We start from the raw sequence: 14,046 nt of genomic DNA, 5'->3' as shown, positions 1-14,046 counted from the left end.
ATGATTCATTGCTGAACACAATGCAACACCATTCATCACAAGTTCAAGCTTCCAAATCATGGCATCACTCCAAAGACAGTCATTTTTGTTGTGTTGGTGGCAGCCTAGGGTATGGTAATTCCATAGTGTGTCTGCCGGCAGTCTCCGGTACTGATGGTGCAGGATGACACAGAAGGGGGCTCCATTAATTGTTCTCAGATGGCAGACATAGATGTGAGGGGGTAAAAGTGTCCTTGGTGGATGTCAGATGTGATTAACTGGCACCTTTAAAGTGACCAGGCATACCCTCAAATTTCCGTGCAGTCCATCATGAGGCAACTGTCACATCCAAATGGCTCACAAATCTGGATACTGTACAATTTGGTCAGCCAGCCAGATTGAGACACACAATCAGACCTCTTTCAAACTCTGTCAGATGGTGATAATGTCTTCATTTTGAAGACAACCACAAAAACAGTATATCTCTTTTTTAACAATGTCTTAGTTCAAAAATTCAAAGCTAAAATGATAACCTGCTAAAGAACATAAAGACACTTACTTTGGTTCAGAAAAATGATGCCCAATATAGACGAATACACATTTTCAGTAAACTGCAACAACCACAAAACATTCAGCTACCAATAAAGTAAAATTTAAGAAAAGCTTGAACAACTTATTGACTCCTAACTGCTTCGGTTTCTTAACTTAAAAACACATACATATACATTCTGTGTCTTTGTAAATTAAAATTATCTTCATCTTCTTTTTTTTTTACTTTTTGTGCACCAATTACATCTTCATTATTATGGTTATGTGGAGTGGACATCAGATTTAAGCGTATTAATTATTGTTGCAACATATATTCTGTATTATATTTTTCTGACATTTTCCACAGCCGGGAGCATATGCTCAGTATGGGTCTATGGTATGATCGATATATCTAATTTAATCTAGAGGCTGACTCAAAGGTTGTGCTATACCTGCCTACATTATTTTGGGCACACTTGACTATATAGAAATGACCAGGTGATTGGTAGGAAACCACTGTAATTTCTCTCCACAAACTGGAAGGGTCTCAGAAAGCTGGTAATTATAGGCCAGTCAAATAAATGTTTATTGCCAGTGAGATGACAGGGTGATTCTGTGATGATGTTACAAACCTTCAGAGTTGATGGAGGAGGGTAAAGGTATCAGTTTGGGGTGAGGGACCCTTATTTGGAAACAACTGAGTCAGAAGTTATCAGCAAATCTTTCTGATACCTCTGGCAGTGGAATATGTGTATTGGTAGTGCTGTTGCTAGAACTGTAGAGTAGGCGACTTTCAGAGGTGGCAGCATGAACCAAAATAAGAAAAAAATATCCAATGAACAAGGGCTTTAAATGCATACATTAAAAGCTGTGGAACACATCTCTTCCATTGCACAATTGTCCATAGCTCTTAAGGTATGCATTTTAGAACCTATGTTTATTGTACATTTTTTCTTGTTTTGGGCCATACTAACACCTCTGTATGTTGTCTTCCCTACAGTTTTAGCAACGACAGTACTGGTGCCTGTATCCCACTGCCAGAACTACCAGGAAAATATTTGCTTATAACTTTTGACTCTGTCACTTCAAGATCAAGGTCCCTTACCCCAAATTGATACATTTACTCTTTTCCATCATCCTTAAAGGTTATAACACCATCAAAGAATCACACTGTATATTTATATTGTAAATAGTAGTTAACATTAGTTTCAGGAAGGTCTTCTAGGAATATGATTTGAATGGTTTGTTCAGGACATAGACTTATTGAAGAGATGGGTCAACTATCTGCATTGCTTTGGAACTATCATTATCATTTCTTACAGTTCATCATTAACTCTCAATTGAAAAATGACAAAGTTTAGTGAAAACAAGTGGAGGAAGAGGGTCTCTAATATTTCACTGCTGCAGTAAGATGGAGACAAGCTCAAAAAGTGGTGGCACTAATATTTGTCTGTCAACAGGTCCATTTTTTCTATTATGACTAAATGGCCATTGACCTTCCTCACAAGATAAGTACCCACACAGACAGCTAGACCAGCACTATGCATATCGTTACGAAAGCTTCTGTTTGTGGATAATCAAATACAAATTGTTACCCTACTTTGTGGGCCTGGATTTTGGCTTAGAGCTCAACATAATAGTACATTGCTATTTATGATGATTCTGGCTCTGTTAACTGGTACTGACTGTAGTAGAAGTTACTTGCAGTTTTAATGTGTGCCCTGTAGTGCAGTTTTGGCTATTTATTTAACTTCAGTCTTGATTTCCATAACAGCGACCTACGAAGGCTGTGTCAGACTACAAAACAAATGTTGTGATGAAGACCTCAAACACCTGTGCATTAGTAGTGCACCATGGACACAGATTTCACTGAATTGTGCCAGAAGCAGCTGATGTTGCACAACAGCAACAACAACAGAAAATTCAGAGACATTTCAAGATACTATAGGAACTGCTAGCAGAATGAGTTGCTAAAATGCACAGCAGCACAGGAGAATCTTTTTCCAACAGCTCAAACACCATTTATATGTACAACAGCATTATTAGCACCTATTCTGCAGGCATATGATATTCAGAAGAAATTTGTAATAGGTATCTTCAATTATTTCTGTTATTTTGCAAGGCTAGTAACATTTCTGATACTCATATTCAATCTGCTTTGCAATTATCTTCTAATGGGCACCATGGTCTAGGTTTAGCATCTTTGACCAGTAATCAGAATGTCTTGGACCTGGGTTCAGTAACAACCACTGCTTACATTTTGAATAAAAATCATCAGTGGTGGCTGAAGATTTATGACATAAGGAATTACTCTTTTTTTCCAACAGCCTTCTCAAAGAAGGTGCAGGAGCAGGCAGAGATTCATGATGTCTTATTTCTCTTGGGTAGAAAACTGCCTGTAGCCATAATCACAAACAGAAGATGAAGAGGTAGAGAAAATATGTGAGAATACTGAACATGTATTTCATTATGTAATGGGAAATGAAAATTTAATAAGCTTGCATCATTGGGACATTTAAGCAGGGGAAGGAGTAGAAGACAGAGTAACAAGAAAACATGGTCTCAGCAGTAGGAATGAGAGAAGAGAAAGACTAGCAGAGATCTGCAATAAATTTCTACTAGTGGTAGCAAATACACTGTTCAAAAATCACAGGGAATAGGTATGCCTGAATAACACCTGGAGACATGGAAAGATTCCATCTGAATTGCATCATGGTCAAACAGAGATAGTACAATCACACATAGAATTGTAAGGCATACACAGGAGCAGATATGGGCTCAGATCATAAATTAGTAATGATAAGAGTTTAAGAGAATTTATGAGAAGAATCACAGGGTAAAGCAACAGTATACTCAACTACTGAGGAATGTTTGGGTGCATTTTAATTTCCATAATGTCGTGTATACAGCAATAATGAATACCACAATAGGCAGTTCAGTTGAAGAGAAATGGACATTTCTAAAAAGGGCAATTGCAGAAGTTGGGCAGACAGACAAATATAGACATGAGAAAGGTAACTGCAGAGAAACTGTGGGTAGCAGATGATATACTACAGTTGGTCAACAAAAAGAACAAAATAAAAAAAAGTTCAGGAAAAGACAGGAAGTACAGGGGAGCCAAGGGAAAATGGCTGCAGGGAAAAATGAAGAATTTGAAAAAGAGATGGTGATCAAATGGTCTGATTCAGCACACAGAAATGTCAAAACCATCTTCAGTAAACTTCAAAGCAAAGAAACCAACATTAAGAGTGCAAGGGGAAGTCCACTGTGAAATGCAGAGGGGAGAGCAGATATGTGAAAAGAGTACATTGAAGTCTTGTACAAGAGGAAGAAACAGTCTAACAGTGTAATAGAAGAGGAAATGTGAGTAGATATGGAAGACATAGGGGAGCAAGTATTAGAGTCAGTGTTCAACAGAGCTTAGGATGATTTGCAATCAAATAATGGTTTCTAATATCACTTTCGGAAGTAGCAACCAATGACTATTCTAGACGGTTTGTAGACTCTACGACTCTGGAGACATATCATCAGGCTTTCAGCAAAATAGTACATGCAGTCCTGAAGATAGCCAGCATAGATAATTGTGAGGACTATTGCACCATCGACTATCACTACTCGTGCATCTGAACTGCTGCCAAGAATAATAGAAGAATGGAGAGGAAAACTGTGTGTCTGCTAGATGATGATCAGTTTGGCTTTAGAAAAGTCACAAGAGAGGCAGTTCTGACCTTGCACTTGATAATGGAAAAAAGACTGAATAAAATAAAGTACATGTTCATAGGATTTCTCTACTGAGGGGGGGGGGGGGGGGGGGGGAGGGGGGGAAGCATTTGGAATATGAAATGAAGCAAGATGTTTGAAATTCTCAGGGAAATAGGTATAAGGTATAGGAAAAGATTGGTAGCATACAATATGTACAAGAACCAAGAGGGGAAAGTTAGAATGAAGGACGTAGAATGAAGTGCTTGGATAAGACAGATTGGAAGACAGGGATGTAGTGTACTACCTGCCTGCTCCCTAACAATGGAAAGTCCAGGCTGGAATATCAAGAATATTATGAAAAGAATAGATTGCTACTCGCTGTAAAGATAACACAATGAGTTACAGACAGGCATGATGAAAAATCTGTTACATGAGGATTTCGGGGACACACACACACACACACACACACACACACACACACACACACACACACACACACACACACACAGACATTCACACAAGAAAGCACACCTGACCACTACCTTCCGCCACTCTGGCCTCTGAGCTAGATCAGTATAATGTGTTGGCTTTCGGTGTTGTGAGTACATCTACAATATTTAAAAAATACTGAGAGCAGATAACGGTGAGGGCATCACAAACTGTGAACTGTTTTGATGATATTACGGTCCCTGAGTCTGAAATCAATAACGGATATTTTACAGACTTGAGAGTTATTAGGTTTAAGTGTATATTAAGTAAGTATAATTATTTTTTCAAACTGATCATTCAGTACCTAAGCCAGATCTGAGTAAAGGTCCTCTCAGGTCCTCATCAATATGACTGATAATCTTCCTGCATTCTAAAATTTGAAAGAACTCTTGTCATTCTTGTACAAGGCAACTTACCATGTTAAATTTATACTGAATGCTGAGCAGTGTCATACCCTCACAATCAAATTAAAAAGGGGAGACAAATTCTTGTGGTCCATCACTTGGCAGGCAGCATTCTTGAAGATATGAAAGTGTTGGAAGTCTGCTTCCTGCCTGACTGTATCTGCACTAGGAAGATATTTTGTCCTAGTGACAACTAACTCTGTTCATGACACAAATCAACTGAATGCAACATAGGAGTGGCAGGCATGAATCATAGCCAAATAGAAAAGGCAGCACTGCCAATTTTTCGCAGTAAAAATGAATTTCGTTTTTTTTTTTTTTTTTTTGTAGGGTAAAATTCCAACTGGTTGCAGACACAAGCTGCTAATTTTGACACATTCAGTACCATGGAAAGCCTACCACATAATAGAATGCAATGATTATAGCAGTGGGTGCTTTAAGAAAAATTCATCAACTACATGCTCACCACTTCACATACCAATGCCAACACTCTGTCAAAATTGCTATCGTTTTCTAATCACAAATTTGATAAGCGAGAACCATTTTGTTCAAGAGAGATATATGGCAACTTGTTGAAGAGGCTCTCTCTAAATTACCGTATGTTGCCCAAATGTCATCAACAACTTCAGTAGCTACAATTTTTACCATGGAGGAACTGCCTCACATCACCACATCTGACAATGGCCCAGGAGTCTGAGTCACCCACCCTTTCTTTTAACCTTCCCCACCCCACCCGAGTTTCATCCCTGGGGAAGGAACTATTAGTTCATCTATTGACAGTACTACACATCCATATTGTGAAATCAGGTGCTGGACAGCAATTCTGTACCATAATTTAGCAGGTGTCCCAACTGATTCCCTTCACTGTAAATGTGAGTAACATAGCAGTAGTCATAATTTCTTATTAGTATACTTAACAGAAGTGACGTGCAGTAGCTGTATTTATTTGTGAATGTATACCGTCACTCATCCTGTTCCATAATTTATCAGGTGTCCCAACTGCCCTTAACTGTCAATGTGAGTAACATAGCAGTAGTCATATTTCTTGTTAGTATACTTTACAGAAGCAATGTGCAGTAGCTGTTTTTAGTTGTGAATGTATATCTTCACTCCATCCATGTATCAGAAGGCACTCATTCATTCTGAGCTTTCTGGAGCACAATGTGTGAATAAATGAATGGATTTTCATCTGTGCATCCAGGATGGGCATCTACATTCTTTTTAAGGCTGTAATTTTCACAGAGCATCTCAAATTGTAGAATGCTAAATTACAGTAGCTGACCTATTTTGTATCTATGTATCCCCACCCTGAAAACATACACACACAACACATCTATCCTTATTCTCCATAGGGCTTCATTTCATTTCAGTCTATACAAATTTATGGGGGTGAGAAGAGTGGCCAGATTATTTAGTTAGTTATGCACAGTAATTTAACAACAGCAAATGCAGGGATTTCATGTTTCCTTATATTCCCGTAAGTTCCTGGTGGTGCTATCTAGCAATTCATTTTGTAAAAACCTAACAAACAGGGTGCAGTGATCTACAGTTCATGGCTTAAATTAATTAGTATTATTCAAAGAACAGTCCTGTTATATAAGACTTATTTCAAAAGTCTTGCACACTGCACATGCATAGTCATTATGGTGGCATAATAAGATTGAAAGTGATGTAAGTTGTGAGTGAGACTTTAGATGATAATGTTTATGATGATGATATTTGGTTTGTGGGACACTCAACTATACAGTTATCAGTGCCTGTACAAATTCCCAATCTTTAGGCGTTGCATTTGCAGAAGTGTTTGGTAGTTTGCATGGCTGTGTCATGAGTAATTCAGTATTAAAAAGGAAGCTGAAACTGAGTCAGGTTGGATTTCATGTAGTGACCAGTGTTCCAATATCCAAATCGAATCCCTACATGAAAAGAACCATATGGAAATCTAGAGTGGTTTGAGAGATACATGTGGGAATTATGTAGTGGAGCATAGCAAAGTGTCATGATGGTATGAATGTGTCTGTAAAGATCAGATAAGTTCTAAGGAGAAAACATGAAGTGGTAAGAAGTGGAAGGCCATCAGCTGCAACAGACTGCACCTACCAGTTTATTGTTAATGACATTTTGAGAGAGGATACACAAAGAACACATGAGGAAATTGCATATGAGGCCAGAATGTCTGTCACTTCAGTTTAAAGAATATTAAGTAAAAAGTTCCAAATGAGAAAAACTGAGAAAAATTGCTGCGAGGTTGGTTCTGCATAATCTGAGTGAAGAAAAGAATCATGAAAGAATTCCTTCTACATCATCGAACAAAAGGAGAACAGTTTCTGAAAAGGATTGCTGCACTGATGAATCCTGGATAGGAGGTTTTGAGCCATCTACATCTACATCTACATCCATACTCCACAAGCCACCTGACAGTGTTTGGCAAAGGGTTCCTAGGGTACCTCTGTCAGTTCTCCCATTTATTCCAGTCCCATATTGTTTGCGGAAAGAAAGATTGTTGGTATGCCTCTGTGTGGGCGCTGAACTCTCCAATTTTATCCTCATGGTCTCTTCACAAGATATACGTAGGAGGGAGCAATAAACTGCTTGACTCCTCAGTGAAGGTATATTCTCGAAACTTCGACTAAAGCCCATACTGAGCTACTGAGCATCTCTCTTGCTGAGTCTTCCACTGGAGTTTGTCTATCATCTCCGTAATGCTTTCACAATTACTAAATGATCATGTAACAAAGCATGCTGCTCTGCATTGGGTCTTCTCTATTTGGTACGGATCCCACACCAGAGAGCAGTATTCAAGCAGTGGGTGAACAAGTGTCCTGTAATCTACTTCCTTTGTTTTTGGACTGTATTTCCTTAGGATTTTTCCAATGAATCTCAGTCTGGCATCTGCTACACTGACGATTAATTTTATATGGTCATTCCACTTTAAAACACTCCTAATGCCTACTCCCAGATAATTTATGGAATTAACTGCTTCCAGTTGCTGACCTGCTATATTGCAGCTAAATGATAAAGGATCTTCCTTTCTATGTATTCACAGCACATTACACTTATGTACATTGAGATTCAATTGGCATTCCCTGCACCATGCGTCAATTTGTTGCAGATCCTCCTGCATTTCAGTACAATTTTCCATTGTTACAATCTCTCAATATACTACAGCATCATCTGCAAAAAGCCTCAGTGAACTTTCGATGTTATCTACAAGGTCATTTATGTATATTGCAAATAGTAATGGTCCCACAATACTCCCCTGCAGCATACCTGAAATCACTCTTACTTTGGAAGACTTCTCTCCATTGAGAGTGACATGCTGCATTCTGTTATCTAGGAACTCTTCAATCCAATCACACAGATTTTCCATTAATTAGTTCAATCACACAATTGGTCTGATAGTCCATATGCTCTTACTTTTTTCATTAAGGACTATGGGGAATTGTATCAAATGCCTTGTGGAAATCAAGGAACACGGCATCTACCTGGGAACCCGAGTATATGGCCTTCTGAGTCTCGTTGACGAATAGCGCGATCTGGGTTTCACACGATCTTCTTTTTCAAAACTCATGCTGATTCCTACAGAGTAGATTTCTAGTCTCCACAAAAGTCATTATACTCGAACATAATATGAGTTCCAAAATTCTACAACTCATCGACATTAGAGTTATAGGTCTATAGTTCTGCACATCTGTTCAATGTCCCTTCTTGAAAATGGGGATGACCTGTGCCATTTTCCAATCTTTTGGAATGCTATGCTATTCTAGAGACCTACGGTATACCGCTGCATGAAGGGGGGAAGTTCCTTCGAGTACTCCGTGTAAAATCAAACTAGTATCCTGCCAGGTCCAGCGGCCTTTCCTCTTTTGAGTGATTTTATTTGTTTTTCTATCCCTCTGTCATCTATTTCTATATCTACCATTTTGTTATCTGTGCAACAATCTAGAGAAGGAACTACAGTGCAGTCTTCCTCTATGAAACAGCTTTGGAAAAAGACATTTAGTATTTCGGCCTTTAGTCTGTCATCCTTTGTTTCAGTACCATTTTGATCACAGAGTGTCTGCACATTTTGTTTTGATCCACCTACCACTTTGACATAAGACCAAAATTTCTTACGATTTTCTGCCTAGTCAGTACATAGAACTTTACTTTTGAATTCGTTGAACGCCTCTCACATAGCCCTCCTCACACTACATTTTGTTTCGTGTAATTTTTGTTTGTCTGCAAGGCTTTGGCTATGTTTGTGTTTGCTGTGAAGTTCACTTTGCGTCTGTAGCAGTTTTCTAACTTGATTGTTGTACCACGGTGGCTCTTTTCCATGTCTTACGATCTTGCTTGGCACATACTCATCTAATGCATATTGTACGATGGTTATGAACTTTGTCCACTTATCTTCAACACTGCCTGTACTTGAGATAAAACTTTTGTGTTGAGCCATCAAGTACTCTGAAATCTGCTTCTTGTCACTTTTGCTAAACAGAACATTTTTTCTACCTTTTTTAATATTTCTATTTACGGCTGAAATCATCAATGCAGTAACTACTTTATGATTGCTGATTCCCTGTTCTGCATTAACTGTTTCAAATAGTTCAGGTCTGTTTGTCACCAGAAGGTCTAATATGTTATCGCCATGAGTTGGTTCTTTGTTTAACTGCTCAAGGTAGTTTTCAGATAATGCACTTAAAAAAATTTCACTGGATTCCTTGTCCCTGCCACCCGTTATAAATGTTTTAGTCTCCCAGTCTATATCTGGTAAATTAAAATCTCCACACAGAACTATAACATGGTCAGGAAATCTACTCAAAATATTTTCCAAATTTTCCTTCAGGTGCTCTGCCACAACAGCTGCTGAGCCAGGGGGCCTACAGAGAGATCCAATTACCATCTTTGAGCCTGCTTTAACCATGACCTTCACCCAAATTATTTCACATTTCAGTTCTCCGTCAATTTCCTTCGATACTATTGCACTTTTAATCACTCTAAATATGCCTCCCCTTTCACTGTCCAGCCTGTCTCTGCGGTATACATTCCAATCTGAGTTTATAATTTCATTACTGATTACATCTGATTTCAGCCAACTTTCCTTCCCTAGTACTATGTGGACATTATAACCATTTATTAATGACAGCAGTTCTGGAACCTTTCTATAGATGCTCCTGCAGTTTACTATTACCACATTAATATTGTTATTTCCTGTTATGTTTTGCCTACTACTACCTTGTTGTGTCTCAGGAGGTATCTTGTCGGGCCTAGAGAGGGAATTCTCTAACCTGAAAAACCCACATATGCACTCCAGACGTACTCTACTACCCTCGTAGCCACTTCCTGCATGTTGCACACACCTTACCTATTCAGGGGACCCTACATTTCTCCACCCGATAGCGGAGGTCGAGAGATTTGCACCCCAGATCTCCGCAGAATCATCTGTGTACCAGAAATGAAACGTCAGTCGTCTCAATGGAAAAGCTCCAACTCTCCATTTCACTGCAAACAGTTGAAGGTGAAACTGATGATGATTTTTGCATATGGCATGAATGGAGTCATAACTACAAAAAGAGTGCTCCAATGGATGTCACTAACAGACACATACTGCAAGCAGTTTCTGCAAAATGTTTTGCACCTTAAATTCATCGAAGAAGGCCTGACATGCTAACAGCTAGTGTCCAAATTTTGTGTGATAATGCAAGACTGCATATTGCCTTACCTGCAAAAGAAATACTTGGCAAATATGGATTAGAAACACCTCCCCACCCAACATACAGACTTTAATTTGTTTTCCAAATTGAAAGAACAAGTCTGTGAAAAATGTTTTGTTAGAATTGGAGAAGCTTCCAGTGAGGTGGTGTGAGTAATCAGACAGCTCAACGATGAAGGTGCCCTATGCAGAATACAGAAGTTGCCAAAACATTGGGAAGCTGTCATAAGGGAGAATGGAAATTATGTTGAAGGTCTGTGAAGGTATTTTGTAAAATCCATAATTTTCTTTGGGTCTATCTAACTGTGTTCAGAGCTTTTGAGATGACCCTCATATGCTAAATCAGACATGCAGACCATGAGGATATGTTTCAGACTATTCCATAGGGATCTTTCTTCTGTGTCAATGGATGTGTATGATGTGCTGGTTAACAATGATTTCAGTAAGACCCAATGTCCAAAGATGAATCATTTCCATGCTATGACATACTACAACGTGTTCCAATTTCCTGTGTCTGATGGATGCAAGAGCATTTGTAATTTCCTGTGCTCTAGTAACTATGACATTTATAACTGGGTAACTAATGTAGTAAAATGCTGGTGTATACATGAATTTTGCAGTATTGACATGCAACATTACACCTTCTCTTCTTCCATTAACAATAAATAAATAAAAATTGACAGCCCACTTCCCACTCTGTTTTAGAACAATGATTACATATGGGCATAGTCATCAAGTTAGGTAGTTAATATATCAATGAAAGTTATTTGTTTTTGAAAACAATGTAATTGGATGATACAAAATCACTCACCAAGCAGTGATAGAAAAACATGAACATTTAAAGGTTAAAGAAACTTGCAAGCTTTCAGAGCCAGTGGCTCCTTCTTCTGGCAGAATAAAGCTGATTTTTGTACAATTTTTTCTATGTTTGTTTCCAATTTTCCCTCTCCTTTTCTCCCTTCTGCTTGTTTTTTGCTCTTCCCACCATCTCTAATACTTCATACCTTCCTCTCTTGGCATGATCTAAACCTTACCAGTCCTTTTTCTTTATCCCTCTTACATCTCTTACAAATCTTCTGTCAGAAGAAGCAGCCACTGTCTCCAAAAGCTTGCAAATTTTCCTAACCTTTACAAGTGTGTATTTTCCTGCTGCCACTTGGTGAGTAGATTTTTTATCTATCAAGTTACATTAAATTAGGTAGTTATAGATGTAATAATTACAAGATTTACATTGAAGTACTCTTTCTTCTTTGTCCATCAGACAAATTACATTGTAAATAAAATAGAAAGAAACTTCCACATGGGAAAAATATATTAAAAACAAAGATTCCAAGACTTACCAAGCGGGAAGGCGCCAGTAGATAGGCACAATAAATAAAACACACAAACACACACACAGAATTTCTAGCTTTTGCAACCGACGGTTGCTTCTTCAGGTAAGAGGGAAGGAGAGAGAAAGACGAAAGGATGGGGTTTTGAAAATGTCTGCTTGTGTCTGTGTATGTGCGGATGGATATGTGTGTGTGTGCGAGTGTACACCTGTCCTTTTTTCCCCCCTAAGGTAAGTCTTTCCACTCCCGGGATTGGAATGACTCCAAAAATCCACATCCTTTCGTCTTTCCCTCTCCTTCCCTCTTTCCTGAAGAAGCAACCGTCGGTTGCAAAAGCTAGAAATTCTTTGTGTGTGTTTGTGTGTTTTATTTATTGTGCCTATCTACTGGTGCTTTCCCGCTTGGTAAGTCTTGGAATCTTTGTTTTTAAGACAAATTACATTAATATACATTGTGCATATGTTTGTAACTGCAATACAAAATTACACATTTTCTGGACATGCATACTTATTCATATTACTGCCCCTCCTGCACCCCCTAAATGTCAATTAGGTGTGTAAGGAGAAACAAAACACCATGTACATTGATCAAATTTATTTCTGAATAAAGCAAGTAAACCTTCATTCAACATCAGTATCATGGAAGTCTGAAGGCTTTTGTGGCCATTGCCATTCAGGGTGAAATCTTATGGTCTGTCAGGGCATGTCATGTTCTTCTTCAAATTTCTTCTTACAAAGTAAATGTTTCAAACTGTGTTCAGGTAACTCAGGACAGCAGAAGAGTCCAGCTAAGGGTTGCAACACTGATTGTGTAAGAAGAAGTTTGAAGAGGGAAATGGTGTGGTGTACCAACCTAGAATATTTTACAATGCACATCAACACTGATTTCAGTGCTCAGATGTCTTTAGTTGATAATTTTTGCTGGAGTTTTTTAAAATTATTAAAAATATATGTATACATATATAATATAAAAAATGTACTAACATTGAATTACCATGTTTTCGATATAGCAATTATACTGTGTCTGGAAATAATTCTCTTTTTATATTTCAGTACAATTTTGAGTGGAAAGTTGAAGACGCACCTACAAACAATTACTATGGTCAACAAGAAAGTGGAAATGAAGCAGGGCGAGTGGAAGGGAAATATTATGTATTGCTGCCTGACAAGAGACTGCAGACAGTCACATACTATGTTGAGGGTGATAGTGGCTTCAGGATTCAGATCTCCTATGAGCAGAACGCAAATCCTCTTGGAGTAAAATAAACAGAACAAGGAAATTCTGACTGGTTATTGTGATACAGCCCTCATCCATTCTACATAGAGTGATGTTATCATCTGGCATGCAATGCTAAAAGAGACAACAAAAATTCTCAACCCAGAAAGACATCTACCTGTGGATTAAATTAAGGCATAATGCTGTTTTTCTATTCCCTTTTTTAATAAAAACTGTATGTTCTTCACTTCAATAAAAAATGCATGAAAATGTAATCATACCATAATAAAGCTAATTTCCTGCAGAAATGTTGTTTATTGTGACATTGCTGAAATACAATACTAATAAATAACATTGAAATTTGTATCTCCAAAGTTACAGATCCCTTCTTCAATAACAAGAGACGTAACATTAGTAGACAGATTAGAAGTGACAGAGATAAAATAGCCTGTACCATTTTTGAAGTTAGAGTTTCAGTGTGTTCTTCAGACTTTCACACAAAGATTTCATACACATTTCTCCATATTCTAATTATTAACAAAGCTTTATATTAAGAAATAAATATTATTGTTTGTTGCAGTACAAAATTTACTGATTCCTAATATTTTCCTATGAAAATATTGTAGTAATTTTGGTATATACTGCTTAAGGTGTATAAAATACTGGTTATTAATACAAAAAAGTACACACATAAATATGAAGTTCT

The 14,046-nt window shown here is 37.9% G+C and overlaps 1 protein-coding gene across 1 annotated transcript in view; it reads left to right on the top strand.

The window, feature by feature from the left end:
* Positions 1 to 13,786, top strand: part of LOC126284887 (uncharacterized) — a 55,794-nt gene extending 42,008 nt beyond the window's left edge. Inside the window, exon 3 of the mRNA XM_049984145.1 lies at positions 13,178 to 13,786. Coding sequence (XP_049840102.1) covers positions 13,178 to 13,390 — 213 coding nt within the window. The 3' untranslated portion in view covers positions 13,391 to 13,786. The remainder of the gene's footprint in view (positions 1 to 13,177) is intronic.
* Positions 13,787 to 14,046: the final 260 nt, after the last annotated feature.

Source organism: Schistocerca gregaria, chromosome 1 (genome assembly GCF_023897955.1).
Source record: "Schistocerca gregaria isolate iqSchGreg1 chromosome 1, iqSchGreg1.2, whole genome shotgun sequence".
NCBI lineage: Eukaryota > Metazoa > Arthropoda > Insecta > Orthoptera > Acrididae > Schistocerca > Schistocerca gregaria.
The sequence above is the reverse complement of the archived record's forward strand: the minus strand, read 5'-3'. Positions and strand labels throughout refer to the sequence as shown.